At 41.3% G+C, this 26,640-nt stretch overlaps 1 protein-coding gene across 1 annotated transcript in view; it reads left to right on the top strand.

Annotated features, from left to right (window-relative positions):
* lrrk1 (leucine-rich repeat kinase 1) overlaps window positions 1-26,640 on the top strand; it is a 53,062-nt gene that overhangs the window by 2,466 nt on the left and 23,956 nt on the right. Inside the window, exons 2-16 of the mRNA XM_028401919.1 lie at window positions 303-448; window positions 8,759-8,952; window positions 13,506-13,677; window positions 13,758-13,937; window positions 15,729-15,865; window positions 16,614-16,840; window positions 17,935-18,062; window positions 18,199-18,362; window positions 18,479-18,616; window positions 21,167-21,279; window positions 22,053-22,123; window positions 22,951-23,080; window positions 24,188-24,300; window positions 24,436-24,650; window positions 24,729-24,893. Of these exons, the coding sequence (XP_028257720.1) occupies window positions 379-448; window positions 8,759-8,952; window positions 13,506-13,677; window positions 13,758-13,937; window positions 15,729-15,865; window positions 16,614-16,840; window positions 17,935-18,062; window positions 18,199-18,362; window positions 18,479-18,616; window positions 21,167-21,279; window positions 22,053-22,123; window positions 22,951-23,080; window positions 24,188-24,300; window positions 24,436-24,650; window positions 24,729-24,893 (2,217 nt within the window). The 5' untranslated portion in view covers window positions 303-378. The remainder of the gene's footprint in view (window positions 1-302; window positions 449-8,758; window positions 8,953-13,505; window positions 13,678-13,757; window positions 13,938-15,728; window positions 15,866-16,613; window positions 16,841-17,934; window positions 18,063-18,198; window positions 18,363-18,478; window positions 18,617-21,166; window positions 21,280-22,052; window positions 22,124-22,950; window positions 23,081-24,187; window positions 24,301-24,435; window positions 24,651-24,728; window positions 24,894-26,640) is intronic.

Genomic DNA, 26,640 nt, shown 5'->3' with positions numbered 1-26,640 from the left:
TTTGTTTTCAAGATTTTGATGACATCTCCATAACTCCACCCAGAAGTCTGGCACTAATGACATTCCTGATGCATATAAACAAAACCTTTTGATTAGCCAAGTAGCTCAAGCTTCTGGCCATGATTTACACTGCTGCAGGTGATTGTATGTATACACGTGTTCCTAATTAAATACTCTTAAATCAGTTCAAATTAAAAAAAAAAACACAGTTGTAGTTGTGGTTTTAAATGAATCTGTCTATTGTATTTCTGGGTTCACAGTGTGTCTTTGTGCTTCATGACAGCTGCTTTGTCCTTGTGCAGAGTGGCAGTTAAATCCAGGCGTCCTGTCTGTGGAGGAACTCTGATAGTGGTTAACCTCGCTTTGAATCCAGTACAGATGTCCTACTGGTCTGTTGGCCTTCCCCAGGATTCTGCAGACACTCCCAGCACCATGGAGCAACAAAGCAGTGAGTAACCTCTGAGCATGTTTCATTCATCTTGCTGCTGCGTTAGGTTCATGAGGCAGGTTCACTGAATGTGACTGTCAACTGAAGTGTTTGTGTAAAGCGGCTGCTTAATTTTAGCAAAAAGAGAACTGAAACCGTGACGGTTTCAGAAGCCTTATCTGCTGTAACCGTAGATGTGTACTGAATACTGCTTGGAGAGAAAGGATTTGCCTCACACTAAGTCTTCTCTTGCTTCTCTGCCAGTAGATTATAGCAAAGTGTGTGGTAAATAACAGCCTAGTCAATAATAGATGCAGCATTACATGAGTATGTGTATGGTATGGCTAATTGGATTATAGTGTGCCTTGCTTTTCCCAGGAATCTGATGCAAGCTGTTATTTTGTGTTATGACTTCCTGTTAGTTTACCTTACAATATACCTACACTGTAAGGTATGTCATCTACATACACTACTCTGCTGTGTCATCTACATACACTAACATTTAGGACCTTTAGAGATAAGACCAGAACTGAAAGAAGAAGTAATGTTCTTCAAAAATCACACATGGCACTGCTACCACGGGGGCGAGTATTATTGAGGGCAGCAGTGGCTCAGTGGTAGAGCAGGGTTGTCCATTAACCGGAAGGTCGGCGGTTCGACCCCAGCTCCTCCCTAGTCAGGAGGAGGACAAGTCATGTCCTTGGGCAAGGCACTTTACCCGCATTGCCTCCAGTGCACTCACTGGTGTATGAATGCGTATGAATGAATCGGCGGTGGTCGGAGAGGCTGTAGGCGCACCTTGGCAGCCACGTCTCCGTCAGTCTCCCCCTGGGGAGCTGTGGCTACCACTGGTAGCTCACCACTGCCACTGTGTGAATAATGCATCTAAGCGCTTTGAGTGCCTGCCCAACAGAGCAGAAAAGCGCAATATAAGACCAATGCATTATTATTATTATTATTCAGACTTGAGTACTCGCCAATACGAGTACCAATACCACTAGTACTTTAGATGTGTGTGTGTGTAAATATATGTGATGATATGTTATGACAATTTTTAAACTTATAAGAAGCATTTCAAATTTATTTAGATTGGTCTCAATTCTCTAAGTTTTAACACTTTGATAAGACTAAAATGACATTTCCTGGTAGAATAAAGGTTAATATAATTAGTATAAACACATAATACAATAATAACATAAATACTATAATTAGATGTGTGGAAAATAGTTCTCAATATGCATCTGGATTAGAACAGCAAACATTAGGAGGCAGAGTAATGTAAACCCTATAATTATGTTGTATTGTTCTTTATTTGACTATGAATATATACCGTACAGTAGTTTATCTCAACCATAACCAGATTTCACCTTAAACTGTCTAATTGTTTGCTGTGTTACCAGCTCTGTCTGTGCTGAATTAGGGTGTGAAATGTTCATTTTTAATAACGTTACGTGTACTCTAGATTTCGCTGACAGTCTTCTCTGTGCAAATATCCACAGATTTGAGTTTTCCTTCAAAAGTTTAAGATGGCATTGCGTATGGAGAGGAGGAGCGGGCAGATCAGCTGTCAGTATATAGTTATACAGTTATATGAACAGAACAGTGGTTATATTTTAAAATGGTATTGGGGGAAAACAACAGAATCAATCTGTGGTGGAGGGGGTGGATTGTGTGGTGACCCACCAGGCATTGGGTTGTGTATGGGAAACCGTGTGTCATCAAGAATGTGAGGTACTGAACTAAAGAGCCGTTCCCTCTCCATACTGCACCGCAGTGTCACACCACGGCAGTTCTTTGGCCAGGAGTGCTACTCCCTGGGGAGGAGAGCTACCCCACAGCCTTTAATGAGTACTGATACTTTGAAGTAAGGCTGGTATCGTTACCTGCCATCCCTCGCAGACAAATATCAACCAGTTAGATCATTTCTGTTGTGAAATACCATGGGCCATACGTCCTCACACATCAATGGCACAATTGATGACAGATATCCATCCAGGTTTAGTTATCAATACTTGGTTAGATGAAGCAAATATTGTGTTTGGACCGGATGTTTGTCTCTCTGTGTTAGAGAGTGTAATAGCCTGGAGACCTGTCCAGGGTTCTACCCAGCTTCATCCTATTGATACCAGGGATAGGCTCAGGCCTGCCCGTGGGTGAGTTGTAATAAATTTAGCTTCTGTACATTTGTCCTGAAAAAGGAAATGATTTCAAATGCCCTGCCTCATCACCCTTAATCAGGCTTTACAAATGTTTGATTGGCTGGAAACCAGGAAACCAGTAAAATGGAGGTCGGCTGGGTGTTGGCATACTTTTGTCCATTTAGTGTTTATAATTTTATGATGTTAATTTAATGGTATACACCACAGACAGGTTAAAATTATCCTATTATTTTAACTGGGCCCATCAGCAAGATGGGCAGCCACTGATATCTGAAAGTACTTACTGATCAATGAAGACAAAGAACATACCTGTATGCAGAAGTCTGGGGAAATTGAACATAGACTGTCATAAAGAGGGGGGGTGGAGTATGTGTTACTGGTATGTAATTATGTTCATTCAGTTTGTCCTTTATTTGCATCCAGCTGCACATGTGAATTCTGTGCTGATGTTTCACAATAAAAGTGGGCTTTTAATTTGAAACAGGTGCAGGAAGTGTTGAGTTTGTATGAACGGCACACTGCAGTAACTTTAACAAGATGGATCAAATCAAGGCTTTGTACTAAACTATGGCTCTTTTACACAGTAAACTGATTAGCTTTTAGGTTTTTGGATCAGACCAAGACAAAACAAGATTTGATGACATCACCGTGTGTTTATAATGGGATTTTAAATAATCAATGTACTACTGTAGTAATGGCAGTGGATGACAGGCAGAGAGCCTGAGACAGGAAGCTCACAGGCTCGTGTGGCTCTTTAACAAAGGAGCATCATTTGCTGCCCCCCCCCCAGCTCCTCTCCTGTTCCCCTACCTCTCTCTCCCTGTCAGTCCCCCCTCCCCTCCCCCTCCAGCCTGCCTCTCTCTCCTCAGTCTGTAACTGATCATTCAAGGAGCACAGGCTCTAAAGGACGCTGAGTAGAAACAGCAGCTCGAAAGTGAAGCCATGATAAAAAAGGGATCAGGTTTATATGCGATGGAGGCAGAGGGAAGAGGAGGATCTGCTTCTTCTCCATGAGCAGGTTAGTCGGGAGAGAGGATCAGGGGAGCAGGGCTGGATGCTGACTGGAGCGTTGTTTATATGCCACACATGTAGGACTGACTGTGCTGTGATTCTACATTCAGGTCTGGATCAGCCAGTGTGAATTGTCCAAAGCTTGTGTCGAATCATTTTTTATATACATGCAATGTTGAAATCTCTCTCTGTGTATACCGGCGTATTGCTGCAGTTTGAAGTAGTTTGGATGAGAAGTCATCATATTTATGTATGAAGTTGTTTTCTGTTATGCTTTCACAACAGTGCCCTCATCCTCAGCTGTTCAATTTTGGTGTTTGCTGTTTGGTTGGTACATCGGTATTGACAGAGCTGAAGAGTGCTATGCTTGAGCTTTGTAGATGCACATTTACCTGTTCGGTTTTTTATTTCTACTAGCAAGCAGTTTCAGAAATATGTCAACGAGTGGAGTGCTCGACCGTTCTTGTTGTTTACTGTTTACTGCCTTAGAGTGAAACAGAGATTAAGCTATAATATTCAGAGCGCTGACAGGTGAGGTACATAACACTGATTATCTGGTTACCATGGTACCTGTCAGTGCATAGCAAGTGAACAGTTTGTCCTTAAAGTTGGTGTCTAAAGCGTGGCAAAGACCAGGCTATGATGTTAATAACTTAACAACTGCTGCTCTGGAAGGATGTCCCCAGTCTGTGGCCAGTACCTATCAAACATGGTCCAAGAAAGGACTAGAGGTGAGTCTGTGAACAAAGCTCATTGATGTACATAGGAAACGAAGGTGGAAAAGGTTAAATAAGCAAGTTCAAACCTTGACTTGAAGGATCGCTGCTAACATCTTGCTAGCAGATCACACCGCACCCATTCAGAAGCCTAGTGGAGTCCAGGGCTGTTTTGGCCACAGAAGTGGGCTTACAGTGTATCAGGCAGGTGGTCATACGCATATGTTTTTGGGCCTTTCGCTCGACTCCATTTCACCCAATCAACATTTATTTCAACCTGTTTCGTTTTTTAACTGCAGTGTTGAGAGAAAGAGGAAGCTAGTTGTTGTCTGTTGGCGTTTTGGCCAAACACGACTCTTAACTCAAATCTTATATATGCCTATATATTGAAGTAAATGGGGCAGCACTCTTTTAATTCCAGTATTTGCTCAGAGGTAATGTATATAAGTCTTCTGCTGCTGATGCAAGTCGGCCCATTCCCATGTTCCTGAACTGACAGAAAGTGAAAGACATTATGAATGTTTTGTGTTGACAAGGATCCAAGTGTAAATTCCCCTAAAAGCTTCCACTGATTGGATCCAATGAAGCCATGCAGATAAATGAGTTGGAATACACTGATTATATCTTGAGTGGATGTTATTGGTTGTACAGTGTTGATCAAAGAAGACATGTTTATTATCAAAATCAAAACAAATACATAGTGATCATGACAGCTCTGTAACTATATTGCAATATTATAGCCATTTGAAAACAGCTTTTTATCTGTTGTTCAGTATGTAGCCAGTCTTGCAGTGGGGGCGTGATAGAAACCTACACACAATGACCACAATCGCAACAACACAGCTCCTCAGAAAAGAGAACCTACTCCCAGCAAACCAAATAGTTTTATTCCCAAACAGTCCTTTATGTTGGAGTTAACATGTTTCCATCACAGAGCATCGACAGGCGTTAAAAAGCATTAATTCTAACACGTTTTCCTCGTCTGGTCTGTGGATCTGTGTAAAACCTAAATCTATTTACCTAATTTGTTATTTTAGCAGCTACAGCAGCCAGTGTGAATCAAACAGTCTTGTATGTGATGTAGAAAGTCTTTAGACTAGGACCCCCCCCCCCCCCAACAGCAAGGTCTGTTCACTCTCCTCCCCTCAGGCCGGAGGCACATGAGTGTGAAGTGCAGGACCAGCAGACTCAGGAACTCTTTCTTCCCCTCGGCCATCAGACTCCTCAACAGCTGACAGGAGTCTGTAACAATGGACTGTACCCCGCACACACTGACTGTTACATGCTGACATGTTTACATGCACTAACAGTAACTGCAATACTGTTGATCTATTTATTTCTCTATGCACCTTAACATCCCATAACTGCACATGTGCCCTGCTGTTTACCTCCTGACAGTTTTTGCACAATGACTCATTCTCTGCTCAACTTGCACAACAGCTGATGTAGCACACATGCACATTTATATGTATAGAGCTCCATTTACTTCCATAGTTTACATGTTGTGTACTTATTTGCATCTTTTTGCTCTTCAAATTTCTCTTTTGCAAATTATTCTATTTTGTTTTTCTTAAACCTTTATGGCTTTCAGTGTGAGCAGCACAGTAAGAATTTCATTGTACAGGGAAACCAAGTTTCCTTACTGTGCATATGACAATAAACACTCTGAATCTTGAATCTTGAAACTTTAGTGATTGTGGCAGTCCTCTGCCATATAGAAAAGAACATCAGTAAGCTTGTTCTCTTTACCTATGCGTGTGTTTGCATCTCTGATATGAAATGGAATACAGCCAAAAAACTATTTATCAGTTACATGGGATGTATCTTTTTTTGTACTATTTACAAATTGCCATATACCCTAATTAATATGATTGTAGATATTGTCATTAGGATTTAGCATTTGTATTAATTAAATAAGTACAGTTGTTAAAATTATCAGCATGTTTAAGCCAGTTTTTAGACACTGTCCAACCTTGTCCTCCATTTAGGTTGATCCTACAATGTAAACAGCTGATTCTCAGTCCCACCCCGCCTCCTCTCTAATCACATCCACTTGCGATGCTTTTCTTAAGGTTGTAGAGATCAGCAATCTTAATCAGATAGCTAAGTGAAAAAAGAAATCTGCTAATGTACCAGATGTTAGCTGCTTCATCATTGCCAAGGTCTTCTTTCATCTCTGTGATGGGCTGTGATAGGGGTGTATTGACGATGGATGGAAGGTCTGAGGGTCTAATACGGGTCTAATGGTTTCACTCCCTTAGGCTTTCTCAAATAGCCTCAGCAGCCCAGTCTGTCTTTCTTAATAATTCATTGGAAACCCGCTGGGCTGTGTGATGCAGGCACATGCAGCTCAGACAGAAAAATGCTTTGGAGGAGAAGGAGGAAAATGAATAAACAAACATGAAATGAATGACTAAGGTTTACAGCCATCATTTGGTATTTAAATTATAGAGGGGAAAGAGTTGATGTCATCACAAATGCTGCATAGTACACAGGGGATTACTGTTATTTGCAAAAAACCACAGGAAGTGCGCTGACGTCTGCTCGCTTTAGGACATCATCTCCCCTCGTTCTTTGTAATATACATGCGATTATGTCATTGTTCACCATAACTTATCTGAAACCAGTACCTGCTGCAGACTGTGGCATTCACTGCTCATTATGCTTCAAATTTTTAGAACAACTTTGTTATAATAAATTACCAAATGTTACCAATGCAGCAAAACATTTTTTGTACCCTTATTATAGTAAAATCCTTTTCTGTCCGTCTGCCTTTAGTATCACATAACACAAAAACACATATAAAATTTAGTTATTTATTTTTAATTTATATAATTTCAGTCTACATATAGTAACACATTAGTTTGCAATGCACACACTAATTTTATATAAATATTTTAAATTCATATATTTTTATATATTTTCTATCAGTCTACATTAACATTAACACATTAACTTTCATTAACACATAATTAGTTTGCACACTGCTAATTTTTATAATATATTATTCTGATTTTCATATGTGGATTTCTTTCTAATGGGGATGTACAAACACGGTAAACTGTGTTGTAGTCACATCAGTCAGTCAGCTTCCTTCCATCTGTACAGTGTACATCTGGCCTTTGTGGCCTGAACACCCAGAGACGTGTCCTGCTGCTGCTACAGTGTTATCTTGGCTCTATGGGGCAGTCGTGGTACTCATGTCAAATGACTTGAACTCTGCCTCCAAGTTATAGTGAACAAAGAATCAGACCAGATAATCTTTCTGTTAAATGTGGTTTGGCAAACTCCAAATAGTCAGCGGGCCAAATCTAGCCCATATTAAGAGGCACCTCTTGCCAATGATGGATGGATGGAAGGATGATGCAGAGAGCTGCAGGCTGGTATCCACCTGCTGCAGTTCAGGACTACAGTTTCAGTTTATTAAGTATGTTCGTACATTTTGCACTATTTTCACCTGTGTCTACTTTTCACTTGTGACTAGGATTAATTGAAGACATTACCAATTTGTTATGCCAAATCAAAATGTTAGGGTGACAAGAGAGAAAGACATAAACAATGGTGTGAGAAGCAATCTCAGACATTTCAGAGCCTACAGCACAATTAGAAGAAGACTGAACAAGTACAGTTTGTTTGTTACCAGGAGAAAGACTCTTCTGTCTAAAAAGCACATGGAAGCAGGACTGAGGTTCACTAAACTGCATCTGAACAAAGAACAACACTTGTGGAACAATGTCCTATGGACAGATAAGTGCTAAAGGGTGTGGGTGTGGGGGGGACTTTATTATTTATTATTATTTATTATTTTTTTTTGTTGTTTTGGCTTCATTTTTGTTAAATAAATGATCGCATGATAAAACAAAAAAGTTAGATGTTGTTTGTCTGAGGTCATTTTTGCCTTATACTAAGACCCACTACAATCAAAAGAGATTTTATATTATGTTGTTACACAGAAGAAACTTTGAAACATGACTGTAGATGAATAAATTGCACTGCAGGCATCACAGATCTATGAATCTATCCATGTATCTTGTGGGAGCAGCCCCTGTTTTCTCTTTACTGGTTAGAACTGTGTTTCAAATGCTCTTTGTACTCGTTTACCAATTCTGTTTTACATATGAATGAACTGAAAAAATGTCCCCCCAGTCAAAGTAGCTTTACTGAATACTGACATTGTGAGCCCAGTAGTATTATTACATTTAAATGGCATTATCTCTCACTGACGTAGTATCAAGTGCTTGTTACACCTGCTACCAAAAGCTGTTACCCGTTCACAGCGTGCACTAATCCACTCAGCTGTACTGTAGTTCGTGCCATTAGGGCATTCTTTAATAAGATGACCTAGTTCTGGGAGAACGCTGCCAGCAAGACTGCAGTAATATGTGTTGAACCTGCAGCATGCTGCCACAAGCCTCCGTATGATCGTTTTCACTCTCTGCCCTCAGGCCCTGGGGAGGACATGGGAGCCAAGGCGTCGTTGGTGGAGGGTACTGGGCCCAGCCCTGCGGCGCTTGCTCCTTCTCCCACTCTGGAGAACATCCAGGCTGCGTATGACGACGGGGAGGAAGAGACTGCCAGGGAGCTGATTCAACGAGCATGCTGTACGGAGTGCAGCGCCGGGATGCCCCAGATCAATGGGGTGAGTCTTAACAGGGTGGGATGTAGTTAACCCTGTGATATTATGTCTCATGTAGTGCTGTAATGAGAAATGTGTTTTATTTTCATCAGTCAATCTTGTATGGCTCTATAGAACAGAACATAAGATTGGAACCCACACTTATCCGGTAGCAGGGATCAAATGATGTTTCACTCTAAGCTTGATATTTAACACTCCAGGCAAGCTGTCTGTGAGCATTTTTCTCTCCTGTCACTTTTTTTGCACTGCAATATAAAGTTCTGTACCTCTATGGAAACAGCAGAATAATAGATCCAATTTGAGAGAACTTCATCATGTCTTTTTGCTTTATAAAAAGCAAAAAATCTCCTTATTGATTTTCCAAAAAATGATAATAAACTAGATTCAGTATGTACATTGCAGAAGAAAAAATGGCAGCTATACATCATTACAGTATGTAACTACTGCTTATTAACAGCCTCTTCACATATAAAAAGCATGAGAATCAGCCAAGAACCTGCCGTTTTTTTGTGAGTGATAGTCAAATGTCAGTCAATCATGGCTCACCCTTTGCGCTGGGGAGTGCAGAATTTTTACTTTAAATCATTTTTCAATTTTAATTGTGGAATAAAGTGGTTGCAATAAAATATCACAATTTTAATCTTAAATTTAGTCACTGTCTTGGACAGAACCGTACATCACACATGGTGCATTCAGGGACCAAAGTGGAACAGCATGTGATTGTTTGAAAGCATATGGTTCAAACCAACTGCTGGCCTTTTAACTAGTATCAATTATATAAATAAATGATTGTCAGCCACATATATTGGACTAAAAAAGGAAATTATTGTGATAATGTAAAACAAACAAATCAAGTTTAGGGAACTCAAGCTTATTACTAAGAACCTTAACTTCTGCTTTTCCTGTTGTAAATGAGTGAATAGTTTAGCTCTACTAGCCTGTTTTTGTGATCCTTGTGTTTGGCTTAGGAGCTTCTTACATGGGAGTTTCTTTTTGACTAGCCATCTATCAGGCTGTCAAAAGAAACCCATGTTTGGTGATCAGCAGCATAAAATGTATTGTATTGTGTAGCTTTCAGGTGTTAATGCATTGCTGTTCAAAGGCCTGCTGTTTTCCGCAGTTTAGAGGAATAAATATGTGCATGCATCAGCATCTACGATCAGCCAAAATAAGATAGACAGTATCATATTCAGCGTCAGTAAATCCAAGTATCCAAGCAGCAACCTCCAGAGCTGAAAAATGAGCCCCTAGGGGCTCGGTCTAGTGAGTCAGTACCCATAGACCTCAGTGTTAAAATGTAGCATGTTTACAGTCTGGTATAAAGAACAGTTTTAGTCTCTTTAATTATAGTATGATTTCAAATGTCACACCTTTATAAGTGTGACCACTTTCAGTGACAGGTGGGTGGAGAATAACATGAGCTTCCTTCTTCCACAACTGCCTGCCTGCCTGCCTGCCCGCCTGCCTGCCCGCCCGCCCGCCCGCCCGCCTGCCCGCCCGCCTGCCTGCCTGCCTGCCAGTGTATTAGTTAAGCTTTTAGTACCACTATGACAACAAAGCCTCTGACTGCCTTAGAGAAGCAAATCAACAACAACTGGTGGAATTGAAGTCTGTGTGGTGGAATTGTGTGGTGTCGCCTCATGTCTGCACAGACATGCGGGGGAAATAATCGTAGAAGTAGATTTTCACACCAGTCTCACTCACCACAGACAAAATAGGTTAAAGATGAGATATGAGGAAACTTCTGCAGTGCCTTTTGTTTCCTCTGACTGTTTGGCTAAGCTTAGAAGACAATCGGAGCTCCTCATATTACCATGAGCATTGGATCCTCCTACAACTGACAGAAAATACGACTTTGTACACATACCTAACAGATGCGTGGGAGTAGTTTTGTTTTTTAGTAACATCATGCTAATGTGTGAGTGTTTCAGTGACACTTGGCCCTAAGAGAATGGAAGTACAAACCATGTAACCTACACCAGAACAACATATCATTTCTTTTAGACTTCCTTTTTTGTTAGATGAGATACCATCATCAAATTAGGTGTGAAAAGAGGAACATGTTCTTTACTGTCAGAGTGGCTTTGGTTGGCATCATGACATTAGCATGTCTTTTTAGCTCTCTAATATAAAATAAGCCTTCTGCCGTTCTTTTGCTTTGCTTTGTTCCAGTGTCGTGTTTGTGTTGTGTTTTCCTGTAGTGGTGCTTTGAGCAGTGAGTGGGCGTGCTGCTGCTGTTTTTTTTTTATTTGGGAATGCATGTTTCCCAGGTGTCAGCAGAGATGTGGCCTACTTCTGTCTGCACCACTGGAGCAGATTGAGACTGCTAACAGGTTCTCCTGGGGTGCAGAAGATCTGAGGGTGGATTCCAGAGGCAGGCAGAAAGGAGACCTCCGTGTGCATCTACAGATACAGTGATAGTTTGTTTTTGTTGTTGTTTTGTGGCAGGGCCACCACAGGTATTTGTAGCAGTATTTGCCTTATTCATTTGCTTATTCATGGTAATGCTTTCAGAAGACATGCTGGTACAATCAGAGCTGTGCTGCGTTTTTCCTAGCACAAGTCGATAGAGTCCCATTTACCACCTTTTATACAAATGTCCAGGCTCATTAAAGGTAGGAGATTTCATTCTGAGGCACTTTTTGTTAAATTAGTGTAACTTCTCTTTACAATCCGATAGCAACCAATTAGTTACTTACTAGTTATTTATTTCGCTATTTAAAACGAAGAATATGAATCATCTGTGGAAGCTATAAAACTCTATAAACATCAGCCAATCCTCCAGAGCGACCCTGCACGGAGTATTGGCTGGTTGTCACTCTCTTCCTGCTCTGTGCACCAGAGAGGTACGTGCATGATGGCCGAAGTCACAGACTGGTTGGGAGGCGTGGCTTCAGGGTGAGCTCTGAGAGAAAGGGGCGTGTGTTTACTTTCCAAATCTGGCTGACTCTCACTGAGTTTTCAAAATCTCCTACCCTACCTTTAAAGGTAATTAGAGCTAACATCTCAGGATTGTTTCAAGAGTAAAGACGGATAAACTTGTTTCAGATATGTGACAATAACACAAATTAAGCTTTCAAGCTAAATCTTTACTACCCCTCTGACCAGAAGGTGCAACAAATAATCGACATATTCATCAAAAATCCCTAGGCAAATAAAGTAATGATGAAATGATGAAAATGAAGGAGGTGAGATTTGAAAATAATCTTGCACAAAATTTCCACAAAATAAAGAATAACAATTAATCAGAATATGGTTAAGGTCAAAGGTTATGGTCACTGCGTAGACATGTTCTGTGTGAATGAGAAGCAGCTTTATATTGTTCAAAAAGCAGTCAGTCTTTATCCAACACGGAGCAAAGGGTTTGTGTTTGAAGGGGTGTCGCTGTCCTTCAGGCTCTCAGGCGTTTGATCTCCGTTGGCACTGAGTCATTTTTGAAAGTCATCCAGTTTGGACCGAATGTTGCTGATCATCCTGTTTCACTGATGCTATTGGTCGGTTCCTCTGCAGATAGATGTGAATTCAGCTCCTCTCTGCACCCTGCACCGCTGCCGGCTCAAATATCAATCCACTGATTCTTCAGCCTGAGCATTGTTTTTATATGCATTGCTAAATATAGATGGAGGGTTGCCAGTGTATTGCAGGGCAATTAGTTCCTTGTGTTTGTTGGCAAATTCCCTTTTGAGGACTGAACTGAATTCACCCCTTAAACCACTGTTGTGACTTACAGAGTGTTATAGTGGAAATATAAAGCGTAGCAATCATTAACAGTCTGCATAAGATGAAGAGCCATTATGGAACCTGGGCTTTTTTAAGGAACCAGCCTCAACATAAACCTCTATTCAACCTGAAAAACCAGTCCTGAAGTTGTTTATTCACTTGTGTCCTCATCACTCATATTCAGGCTTGTATTCATTAGGACCCACCTGTTCATTCATCAATGTAATTGTACAGTATAGCTCTGCTATATTTACAGGTTTGAGCTCACAAAAGAAAATTGCAAAGGTTGAAAAGTCTTATGTTATAATCTATGTTGTGATCAGTAAATACATGCACGATAACGTGATAGTCAAGGGCAAAATCAAACATGTGATGTGGCCTGAATGAAAGAAAAGAGACCAGAGTCTGAACAACATTACCGTATGTTCTATTTTTGCTGTTTCTCATTCATTATTCACTGTTTCTTTAATCCATTATTGATTGGTACCCTGCCAAAATAAATGCAACGCACTGACTGCAGTCTGGTGTAAGAGGAAGTAGGCTAGTTTACCAGCCTATTCAGCTGTTTTGGAAAAACACATTTCTCCAAGTTCAACACAATTGTCTCCTTTAATGAAAGCTGTCTTAAAACTCTTGTTCAAGCATCTGTAGTACCTTGAACACCAGATTTGCTTTTTCGGCAACTCAAGTCATCTTGTTTTGTGTTTTTGTGCCTGTTAATTGAGACTTCTAACCCAACTTCTGTGACAAGGGACCCATCCAGTTTGTCGATATGCTGTTTGTTGCATACTGTGTACGCTAAAAAAAATGTGTTTTAATTGTGTGTGTTGTTATAGGTACGTCTCCTGTGCTTGGCCACTCAGCAAGGTGATCTACAGAGTGTACGTTATCTCCTAAAAGAAGCCCGGATCACTGTGCCCCAGGAGCCATCCAACAGCAACCCCGCCATCCTGGCAGCGTACTACGGCCACAGCAGCCTGGTCAGCGAGCTTCTGGATTCTATACCTGGTAGGTGAACAGCTGCCCTTAAAGTGCTGTATTTAAATGATATATAATAATCCACTGTGGGGTGTCTGGCTTCCGGACAGGTCCGTGTCTGAGGAGAGACCTGCTGAACTGGATGCTGGCCACATCCTGTCAGCAGGGTCATCTAGAAGTGGTGCGTCTGCTGGTCCACAGCTACGATGCCGACACCAGGGACTTCGCCATCCATAGTGACGAATTTGCCGTCATCACCGGGCTGCCGCTGTACGCTGCGGCACAAGCAAGTAAGAGAGGCACACTGCCAACTAGTCTAATAATGTCTGATCAACACTTTTCTTTAATTTAATTCCCTGACTTGAGACCCTGTGTCTCTATGATCTGTACTTATAAGGGCTATATGGTTAAGTATCTCCCTCACCTGATGCCTTTTCAACCAATCTGGCTGATCATATGCTGTGCAGGAGCTCATCCTTCACTCCACACAGGGAGATGCATTCTTCCATAGGTGGGGCTTTCCTCTAAATGCTCCAAGGAAAACTGTGATATTTTTAAAAATATTAATACTAACATTTTCCACATATGATCATTTTAAGCCTCTTATATCCCACCTGACACCACTGGCTAGTAACATCATCATCATCAGGTTATGAATTGATAATTATCCATGAACACTGGTACCTCTGATAATGTTCTTCCTTTTTGTTTGTCTGTCATACAGACAACATGCTACACCCACCGCATGTGTGTATGTGCTTGGGTGCGTGTGTGTGGTGTGAATTTTGGGTGTGTGTGTCTGGGGGTTTTAACCTATTTTATGTCTGTAAAACACTTTGTTACAACACTTTGTATGAATGGTGCTATATGAATAAAGTTTGATTTGATTTACACTGACCTACCTTGTGGTATAAAGCGATAATATGTGACAGGGCACAGCTAGTGTCGCTGACCTACAGTCGTGGTAAAAATGAAGTACACCCGCTGTGAATTCTTTGTTTGTATCAGGGCTTAATATAGAATCACCTGGTTCTCTTCAGGTTTATGCAACCTCAGATAAAGAACAACACTTACATACCATGCTATTATTTGTTTAATGAAAATTAAGTCAAAATGGGGAAGCCATGTGGACAAACACCAATCACTCAATAGCTTGTAAATCCACCTTTAGCATCAGTGAGTTGAAGTTATGGCTTTCTGTATGATTCTAACAGTCTCTAAAGTCTTAAGTCTGAGGTTTGTGGGCGTTTGTTTTTGCACAGCACTTTTAAGGTCACAGCATGCCAATCAGGTTGAGGTCTGGACTTTCGACTGTTGCAACACCCTGATTCTTTTATTTATCAGCCATGTTGTTGGAGATCAGCTTCTGTGTTTAGAATTCTTGTCCTGCTTTATGACCCAATTTCTGCCAAGCATTAACTGTCAGACAGGTGGCCTCATATTTGACTGTAAAATACTCTATTATACAGAGGAGTTCATGGTGGACTCAGTAACTGCAGGCTGCTCAAATTATGACCCCTCCACCTCAGTGAATGACACTTGGTACGAGGTGTTTGTGCTAATATGCATCTCACCCTGCTTCCATGCGCTTTTTATTGAGTCTTTCTCCTGGTAACAAACAAACACACTGTGCTTGTTCAGTCTTCCTCTAATTGTGCTGTCACATTAACACTGAGCATGCTCAGTGAGGTCTGTAGACTGCTGCTGTTGTGTCTTCCATATCCATTACACCATTTAGAAGAAGATGTTCAACCTATGACCCCATCCAACAGGTTTAAGTCACTGAAAATGTCCTGTTATTACTTGGAGAGAAGTAAACCCTGTGTGATCAGGTTCAGGGTCATGGGAAAAGAGGCTTGGCAAGCAAGAAAGGAAGTGAAGATGCATTATTTAAAGAATGGGAGCGCTTGTGTGCTGATTAGGAAATCCATAGGAAACAATGGCAGTGTCTACTGTCAGTCTTCATTGCTATGCAGGAACTCCTTTACACACACCTGGGGACTCTTCAACAATTGTACGACAATAGAAGACTTTAAATGTCTATAAGCAAAAGATAATGAGTGTACTCTTGTGCCTCACAGACAACAAGGAGATTGCACTCTTCCTGCTGCAACATGGTGCAGGATTTTCCTCCTACACCCTGATGGACCACCCAGCTTTCAGCAAGCATCTTCTCCGACTCAAACTACAGGAAAGCTCTAGTGGAGAAGGAGATGAGGTCAGTGCTTAAACTTAGAGAGAGAGAAAAGTAGAATATTTTGCTTCATGTTTATTTATTGACCTCAGAAGTGAACTCGCATCAGCACTCAGGACTAAGAGTGGTAATAACAAGCTGCTGGATTTAGATTGGTTGCTGGCAGCCACATTTGTTGAGGAAAATTTAGACAATATTTCAATAAGTCAGTGGAATGTTCTAAACTGTCATTGAAAACCTTTTTTTTTTAGTTAAAGTGCCTCCTAGTGGTCTGTTTGTATAAAACCATTCACAGAAAAATGAAATGGAAGAGGTGAAGAACAATGTGCATTAATACATCATCTTAGATTTCAGGTTGACATCGCAGTGCATCAAGATACTGATAGATTTAAATATCATCGCTTATTCTGTATTTGATTTGTTATGATCAGTCCAGAATTTTCCACTGAGATGATAAAGTTGGACCCCTTTCAAGGCAGAAAACAAGTGGAAACATGCAAAACTACGGTATCAAGACAAATATAGGTAAAAGATGCCATGCGTCTCTGGTCTCCTGAGCACTGGACTGGTTTGGGGCCGTCCTCTTTGTGTAGATCATTAGTGATGTGTGTGAATCTGGAAAGCACTGCAGGAGTACCAGTACATAGTGCACATTTTGTACATTTTGTACCAGCAACACAGAGAAGCTAGTGGTGGACTTCCTGGGATTCAGGATACCTCATAGTTGGAGAGTTGCTGATTTTTCATCCCTCTTTCACAAATCATGCTGTAGGCTGTCAGCGTGTGTTGGAGTGGTCTGCAGCTGCCGTGGTTGGAGCTGGACTGGTTCATGGATATCTCCTCACGGATCACCCACCTGGATCTGTCTTCCAACTGCTTGACTGCTCTTCCCTCTGTGGTGCCCTGGGGTCTCATCCACCTGAGGTCTCTGGACCTTTCTAACAACGTGCTGAAAGAGCTGCCGCTAGCTCACAACTCCCAGGAGATCATCTGCTCCAGGTATGCCAGGATACGGGCACACAAACCCAGACCAAACCTTACATGCATCTTCGATCATTTTTGAACTATTAGTTTGTAGGATACTAACGCTTTGAATCCAAAGAAATATGTTTTGTCTGTTTTTAACCTAAAACACATTGTTTGGAAATGTCTGTGGTAGAAGTTAGGGTTTGTGTTCATGTAGCGGTTACTCTTCTTAGACCCAAAATATTGCAGGTCCCATTGTCACGACAACCAATTGGCACAGCTCACACACACAGTTAATGATAATAAAGTCATTAACGGGTATCTCCGTATGTTTAAAGAATAGAAACACTTTATTCATCCCAAGCTGGGAATCTTCACTGTTGCAGCAGCAATATACAGGCACTCAACATACTAAACATATACCCCGAAATGGCATCATGGGCAGACAATAGAAGCCATCCTGGCAATGTCTGGTTATGATTATATTGTTTCTTACAAAGAAAAGTAATCAAAGCTGGTTCATTCCATGTGAGATCCAGGGCTGCCAGATGTTACTGGTGGTATTTACAGACCAGTGATGCTTAAAAGTTGGACAGAGTTTTGCGATTACTGGTTTTCAACCATTTTTAGGCTTTTATCACATCCAAACTATTTGAGGAAAATGTGATTACATTTTCTCATTCTATGGGACAAGTTAGCCCTATGCAGCAAACATCAGATTCTTACATGCAACAAAAGTCCTGCAATAAAAGCTTGGCCGAAAGCAAATCGACCAAAAACTAAGAAAAATAACTGAAATTGCAAATGACCTAAAACTCTAGATTTCTTCATAATATTGATAGATGTACATCAGTGAATTTTTTGAAAACTATCTGAGGCGGTCATGTGCCTGTTTCAAACTGTGAACTATGGGTAAGATTCTCAGGAAAATCTGCAGATATGTGGAAAGTGTTGAAAAAACTGTTGAAAAGTCCATATCGAAGTCCTCACGGTGCAGACTTCAGACTCTGAGGATGGAGATTGGAATTAGACCATTGAGTACCACACTTGAATGCTTTTTGCATGTAAATAAGTAACTGGTTGTCTCAGACCAGCAGCTCTCAGCTTTCATTTCTCTTCTGCTTCAGGTTACTACAGGTCAACCTTTCTCACAACCAGCTCAACAGTTTACCACCTGGACTCCTTCACCTGACCAACATCCAGAAAGTTTTTGCTGCCAAGAACCAGCTCACAGATCTCTTTGACATCCCTACCAGTATGTTATACCTAGGATTATATTTGCCTTTTGTATGCAGGATGTGACAAAGTATGATGATAACCATGACATTATCACCAGAATGCTGCTTGTCATGTGTACAGGCCTGGTTTAGAGTCTGATTGTGTTCTTTCAGATACTAACTGGATTGGTCTCCGTAAGCTGGAGGAGCTGGATGTGTCTGATAACTGTCTGACAAGTCTGTCCACTGCAGTCATGCACTGTTTCAAATCCCTGAGCTTCTTCAATGTGAGCAGGAACAAGCTGAGCACCTTCCCTGACCCCTGGGCTTGTCCACTGGTAAGAAATCATCATTATCCACTTCCTGCAATTTTGACACATTTTAAAACAGCTGAACCGATGTATGTATAGATTGTTAGAGGTAATGGATGTTCTTTTGCCTCCTCACCCTGCAGAAACAGTGCAAAGCTGCTTCCAATGCGATCGAGAGCCTTCCAAACACCATCTCCATCTTCTGGAGAACTCAGCTGCAGGAGGTGGATTTTTCTGACAATAGCCTGAAGGAGCTTCCCTCATATATCTTTGAACTAGAGGTAGGAGCCATCAGCTGGATTTGCTTGAGTGAAATTCTTACATTTGTTCATCTTTCTGAGATGACTAAAACATCGCAAGAGCGAGGCAGTTGAAGTTTTTTAATAACACCCCTTGTCCTTATTGTCTGATGGCAAGAGGTTTTCTTTCCTTTTCCTTTTTTGCTAGTAAATGATGCACAAATTTAGAAAATGTACTCAAAATATTTTATTTTCTATTTTCAATCAAGATCAAGACACATGTATTTTCAAATGAAAAATAAATAAGTTACAATATGTTCTGCACCATAGCACACACACCTATGATTTACAATGCACTCATTATTTTTAATCATTCCTCTCCCACAAACCCATCAAAGTCCTCATCTTCCATGTCAGAATTGAACAGCTGTGCAAGTTCACCATCAAACATGTCAGGTTCCCTTTCATCATTGTGAGTCTCATTACATACATTAGTCCAGGCATCCACAATCTATTCACATATGGAGGCGTAACTCGCCCAGTGCTGCCTCCCACTCTCTTACGTTCTCCTCGTCCATCCAACCCTTTAGATTGGCCTTAACGATCACCCAATTACAACAAAAAACTGTCAAACTAAATATATTACAACACTGGGCTGCCTGCAGATGTTCAGTCTGTGCTTCAGTCTATCCTCATGTATCAACTTATGCTGATCATTTAAAAAATGGCCAAAAATTGGTGCCTTTGGCTTTGACAGTTAACCATCAAAAAAGCAGCTCAGCACACTTAATATGAATTTTGGTTTGTACACATGGAAACAAGTGTCAGGGAGTGCTACAAGTGCTACATAGTGAGGTTTAAGAAAATAAAGTACGTGCTTAAAATAGAATACGAAGACAATAAAATCAGTAGATTGTGGACAAAAAGAAGAAACTATAAAAAAGAAACTGTAAAATAACCTAGCTAGGATATGCTTGCCTAAAGAGGAGGGTCTTTAAACATTTTTTTAAAAGCATCCACCGTCTGTGTCGCCCTGAGGTTGTCTCGCAGGGTGTTCCTCAGACGAGGAGCAGTGGCCTCAAATGATCTTGAGGAAGTTTTGCAAATGTGGTTTATGTGATTGTCAAAAGTGAGTTGGGGACGAGGGGAATGATGTGGTCAGAAAATGGTGTGGAGTGATGGGGAGGAGTGAAGCTGATGAGGGATGCCAGTTTGGGTTGTATTGTTGAGTCTGATGTAGCGCTGATGGCGGTGAAGGAGGATATGGCGATCTACAGTATCGAATGCACCAGTGAGGTCGAGAAGGATAAAGAGTGATAAGGAGCCAGAGTCAGAGGCCATCGAGAGGTCACTGGTGATTCTGATGGAAGCTGTTTCAGTGCTGTGGGTTGGATGGAGACCAGACTGGAATTTTTCATATAGACTGTGTGATGGGAGGTGGGTGTGGAGTTGGGCAGAAACAACTTTTTCTAACATCTTGGAAAGTAAAATATATTTTGAAATACAGCACGACACGTTAATGGTAGGGTAGGAGATTTTGAAAACTCAGTGAGAGTCAGCCAGATTTTGAAAGTAAACACACGTCCCTTTCTCTCGGAGCTCACCCTGAAGCCACGCCTCCCAACCAGTCTGTGACTTCGGCCATCATGCACGTACCTCTCTGGTGCGCAGAGCAGGAAGAGAGTGACAACCAGCCAATACTCTGAGCAGGGTCCACCCGGAGGATTGGCTGATGTTTTTAGTGTTTTATAGCTTCAGATGATTCATATTCTTCATTTTAATGTGAAACTGCCGAACTAATCGGTTGCTATCGGATTGTAAAAGGAAGTTACACTAATTTAACAAAAAGTGCATCAGAATGAAATCTCCTACCCTACCTTTAATGACAACACTGATGTTTTTCATTAAAAAACACACACACACACAGAAGTGTGAAGTTCCTCCATACCAGCATGCTGTTTTCCTGTGTATGACTTATTTTATGCCTCATCTGCAGCACACTTTTTGCCATCAAACCAGGTGCAGGTGGCTGAGGCCGAAAACAAACACACCCTAAAATACACACAAAGTCTTCAGGCTGCTGTCTGTCGGTTAACCTCCAGATGGCAGTCCTGCTGTTTGTTTGACTCACTTGATTCTGCAAACTACATAGTGTAGTGTGTCTGTAGGATTGCAATGTGATGTGTAGCTTATAAGACAAATTGTAACTCATCAAGAAGATCATTAATTGCTCAGCAACCTCCTGCCTGAACACATTTATGTGTTATGTTTTGTCATCCTCATTTATTTATGAGATTGTGTAGCTCATTATATTGTGCATTATATTGTGAGATTTGTCCTCTCGCTTCTCTCTGGTGTCATTTTTGTGAATGAAACTTGTTTGTTGGCCTTCCAATGAAACATCTGTGAAAGCTTCCTCTCACAAACTGTCACTGGTTCAGTATCAGTAATTAGTTTGGCACTTCAGAGACCCTAATTATCTTATCATCACCTCACCCATGACACAGTCAGCCAACTATCTGTCCTTGTAAAGAAGCTGAGAATGTGTGCTTTGCTCCATCTCACCCCTCCTCCCACTCATTCTCCCACCAGGCTGTCGTCTCGCTGAGATTGTGTGGGAATCTCATCGCGGCGCTGCCCGCCCCCAATAAGTGGAAGTGCTCTAAGCTCAGGACCCTGGATCTTTCCAGGAACCAGCTGGGCAAGTAGGTCCACACACACACACAAACACACAAACACACACGTCTTTGTGCACATACGGTCGGTTGGAGTCAGCTGCTGTTTAACAACTCCACCGAGTTCCATAAACAACTTGTGCAAAGAAACATTATGCATTTTACTGCTCATCAGCACATCATGTATGTAAGTCAGTCAAGTAATTTAAGTAATTTAGTAAAATGTACTGAGTTTAGTGTAAACTTATAAACTCATTATAGTGATTATATTTGCCAGAGGGTTATGTTATAGCTCCGAGCAGTGTCTGATCTCAGTAGAAGGTCTTAGCATCTGTGGAAATGGCACAATTATGGCTACAAGTAGGTGGAACTCAAACATGCCGGTGTGCAGACAGAAATAATATTTGCATTTTTTTAGCCTCCTGCTCTGATCATCAGCTGTAGAAAGCCTGCAGATCAGATAAACACTCTGAGTTTTAGATAAATCTTCGTTTCGTAGTTGCAATGAATAAATCACGATTGATGAACTATTAGTACTAGGATGTTACGCTTCGTTTTGGTTATTTGGTATTTTACACATGGTGCATTCAAGGACCAAAAGAAAGTCTGACAACTCCTGTTTTTACAGTATTTTGAATTGTCGGTCTGCTGTTATAGAGTAATTAGATCTCAAATGTTTGGATAAGGTGTTGGATTTAAACAGTGTACCTGTGTATACAGCTGATTTTTATGCCTACATAGTTACATATGCTACCAACATAATGTGTGAGGAAACAGTGTTGTCATTGTGTTTTAAATTTTAGAACAGAGGAGGGGCCCAAGTCCAGGAGACTGGCCTTTCTGACGACATGGAACAGAAGAGATCCAGATCCAGGTACATGTGCTTTACATACATGGAATATGTCATCTGATTTGTCTCTGTACTTTAGTGCATTGATCTTAATTTGCATGGAAGATTGATTTCTCATTGAGTTTTTGCTGCTAAAAATGGTTAAAAGAAGTAGTTGTACATATGAACAACCTTCTCATTTCAGCGCCTGAGAGTGATAAAACAACACTGGTCAAAGACTTCATTTGCAGAATATGTTTTTAAATGTGTGTCAGCCTCCTTATGAACTCTAAAATTCTGCGTGCAGCCTGTTGAAAGGATTTGTTCGCCTTGTTTTGGTTCACGGCTGTCAAGCTCCAAATGACAAGCTGCTAGGTGAAGTGAAACCTCTGTGACCCCTTACTTAAAACTAAGCCTTTGACATATGGAGCTGGTTGGGAGTAGTAGTACCGGGGAGAAAGGGGTCTTTCAGTCGCTTATCCTATCTGCCCCCCCACACTATCTGCTCCTGAATCCTATGCTGTAACTGCTCTGCCACCGGTGTTATCATTTTTACTAAGTCGGTTAAAGATCCTGCAGAGACAAATGAATGTCCTATAAATCCTTCATGGATCAGTAGTACATAATAATTGTAGAACAGTGTATTTATTACGTAACGTTTCCCATCAGAGGAATCACATCCTGCCAAGACTGCACTTCTGTGGAAGCTCTCTTTTTGTTGGAGTGTTTGGCACACACTTTGCCAAATTTAGCAGCTCCAGCTTTAGTTACACTGTGATAATCTGTATCTGTGGGTCGCTGTGTGTGTGTGTGTGTGTGTTTGAAACCCATATTCATACACACTGTGACCCTACATGGCTCTGTTTTGGCAGTGTGTCCCATAGAGTTTCCCATTATCCTGCGGGATTCACTGGAAGTGCTTTTCTTGAACGACAACCAGCTGGAGTGTGTTCCCCAGTCAGTGTGCGGTCTGCACAGCCTCACCGAGCTCTACCTCTCCAAGTGAGTTCCAGCCTTCATCTGCACCGTATCCCTCACAGATATCATAGCTGTAGACTTTGTAATGGTACAATGCTCCAATCAGCTGAGACCAGGAGCCACGTGTTCGTTCTGCACAGCCCCAGAGAAGCACACGAGGCCTAATGCCTAATCTTAGTTTAGAACAGATTCTGACTGTCATGGCAATTCCAGTTGCTGAATGAAACTGGAATCCCACAATGCATTGCAATGTGCTGTATATAGAGTCTTTAGGAGTAACGTCAGTCCCTGGGAACCCCCGCTTCCTATGAGGTCAGCTGTTTGCAAATGATTTATACAAGCAGAAAATTGCTCTGCTGTCACACTTTGGCTGCACACAGTATATGTGACTTTATCCTAAATGAAGACGTAGGGACTCTGATTGGTTCTGTCACTGCCAGTACATAAAGGCCTGAACAATTTGATTTAGAAAGTCCCATGTGCATGAATTTGAATAAATTGACATGTCATTAATCATTTCCTTCCTCATGTGGGAATAGAGCACATTTCCTCAGTGTGTTTATAATGATTTCTGTGACACTTTTACAAAAGAAGTGTCACTTGTGCTCAGCCCAGAGCAGTGATGTGCAGACTAAATTATAACTCAGTAAAACACAGTTAATCCACAAAGATTAGCAATCTGATTTTGGTGGACGTCATCAGAACTAGTCTGCATCCTGAACTTTTGACTACATAAGTAATCAAGAGCTCAGGGCTTCATGTGCAACAATAGAATAGAATAGAATAGAATAGAATAGAATAGAATAGAATAGAATAGAATAGAAATACTTTCTTATCCCAAGCTGGGAAAATTCACTGGATATAACAAGACATCAGCAATTTCCCTTCTTGGATTAATAAAGTTAATCTTAATCTTAATCAGCCTGCTAACCAATATTCAATTATTAATCAATTTCATTATGTCAGTGATACTAATCTAACACTGATGCTGATTTGTGCTGAAGTTTAAATGTCCAAAGGTCTCACTAACACATTCTGTTGCATACAGGACCATTGTTATCATGCATGTATTATTCTAATGCACTGATATGTTTTTTTTAAATGACCCATGTTCTCTGTCACTGGGTACAGTAATCCTGGAATCCGGGAGCTTCCAGCAGAGCTTGGGCAGCTCTCCAACCTGTGGCAGCTGGACATTGAAGATCTCAACATCACCAATGTCCCGCAAGAAGTAAGAAATGAAGGTACGGTGTCTATGTTAACTTTACTGACTTTTCAAAAGACTAAAACACAATTGTTCTGGGTAATACTTTTACCTGATTCTTATGCTGAAACAAATTTAATGGAACACTTCACTCCGATGGAATCTGTCCACTTAGGTCCTGTGTCTGTCCTGGCTTTCCTGCGGGCACACCTTCGAAAAGCAGAGCCTTGTAAACTGTTGAAAATGCTGGTGATCGGTCCACCAAGGCAGGGGAAGACGGCCCTCCTGGAGGCTCTGCAGACAGGCAGGGCGTCTCCATTCACCCCAACAGAAAGCAGCATCTCCACCTCCACCTGGGAGCTGGACAAACCCAATGGGGGCAAAAACAATGTGAGTGGATGGCTTTCTTTTATCTTTCATTTTTCATTTCTACCCCAGCACTGACCTAGCTCTCCTTGTTACACACAGAAGGACTCTGTGGTGTTCAACGTGTGGGATATCGGTGGTCAAGCCAGCATGTCTACAGTGAACCAGTGTTTCTTCACTGATAAGGCCCTGTACGTGGTGATCTGGAACCTTGCTCTGGGAGAGGAAGCCGTGGCCAACCTTCAGACATGGCTGCTCAACATAGAGGTGATTTTACACACACACACACACACACACACACACACACACACACACACACACACACACACTCACACACTCACATCTGCAGACTGCGATTATATGAAACAGACCAGTTTCAGTGCAAAACAATGAGGGTGTTTGTGTTTCCAGTGAGAGGGAGGAGTGTCGCAGATCATTTGGTTATCTGACCGCATAAACTAACTACAGGCCAAGTACGTCATTTAATGGACGCATTTTGTTTGCATCATTTCACTGAAATTTGTTCATTGAAGCCTAATTAATGGCTGTAACATTTCTTTAATTACGCCTGGATACATTGTTGCCTGACCAGAATGGAAATCCCTTCTGCTCGCAATTTAGCTGTTTGTTTGGACTTCTGTTGTCGCAGGTCTTATTTGCATTTAAATCTTATTTAGGTCTGTGTTTAGAGCTGACACTGCAGCAGATTCAACTTCAATCAGTCGACCAGTGTCACAGTCAGCCCGACCCTGGGAACAAACACATCATTGGCAAACTCTGATAGTTCAGCTGACTCTTGTTTGAGGCTTGCCAGAGTGTGATAGCATAAGTTTACCAAGATGAATGCTGGCACTGGTCTTAGTGTGGGTGTACCGTGGTTGTGTAGCGCTGTAGTCCATTCTCTTGTGCATGGTCCAGTCGATGGCGCCTCAGTGGCTAGCTGCAAGCTCTGACTTCACCATCAGTGTGTCGCTATGTCAGTGAGTGGCTTCAGTTTATTGATTCTGGGATAAAGACTATAATTAAACCGCAAAAACAAAAAGAGTGAGTTATCAGTACTAAACTTGGTCTTTCCTGTGTTAAATGTTTCCAGTTCTTATATCACACACTGCTCCTGCTGCTCTGTCCCTTCAGGTCACAATCCCACTAAAAGAGGATCACACCCCCAAAGTCTGACAGCCCATAATAACCATGAAACTGTGAAACACAACCAAAACACAAACAGTGTTTGAAAGCTTCTGTCATGTATAATAGTGAATAAGAGCAGTCAAGGAAGGGGGTTTTAAACCAACACAAAGCCAAAGTAAAGTTCTCCTAAGTGCATGAATTCTATATGCAAACTAGCTGACCTGCAGCGATCTGCTTCTCATTCTTTAATTATGCTGAATTGTCGGATATGCCAGTGTAGTTCATTCCCTTTTAGCTATGAGTACATGCACACTTGTCCCCATAATTGCACAGAGAATTGAGTAAAATTAACATATTAGGTTTGTTAATTAAGTGTGTGGTGTTAGAGGAATGTAGTATTGACCAATACTGAGCTCTCATGATCGAACAACTACTCTGCTATCAGCTTCTAACACTTTAAAACCTCCACTCGTACTCATGCCTCTGTTTGATGTGCTCAGTGAGGACACGCTAGGTATTAGTCTCTGTCAACTTGCACCAATCAGCCATAACATTGTGAGTACTGACAGGGAGAGTGAACCCTGATTATCATTTGTCATTTTGTCCCTAAAGTAGATGTTAGAAGCAGGAAAAATGGGCAGCAGGAGCATATAAGTGACTGTAATAAGGACCCAACTGTGATTTGGTGACTGAATCAGAGCATCTCCAGAACTGCTCACTTATGGCATGGTTAATTTCTGCAGTTGTCAGTACCTTAAATGTGGTCCAAGCAACTCACGAACAAGACGCATTTAGATACATGTAAGACTCACCCATGTGGTCTAATCCGTCAGATCAACTGCTGTTTCTCAAACTGCTGAAAACGTTCCTGCTGGTTCTGATAGAA

The sequence above is a fragment of the Parambassis ranga genome, chromosome 3 (genome assembly GCF_900634625.1).
Source record: "Parambassis ranga chromosome 3, fParRan2.1, whole genome shotgun sequence".
Lineage (NCBI taxonomy): Eukaryota > Metazoa > Chordata > Actinopteri > Ambassidae > Parambassis > Parambassis ranga.
The sequence above is the reverse complement of the archived record's forward strand: the minus strand, read 5'-3'. Positions and strand labels throughout refer to the sequence as shown.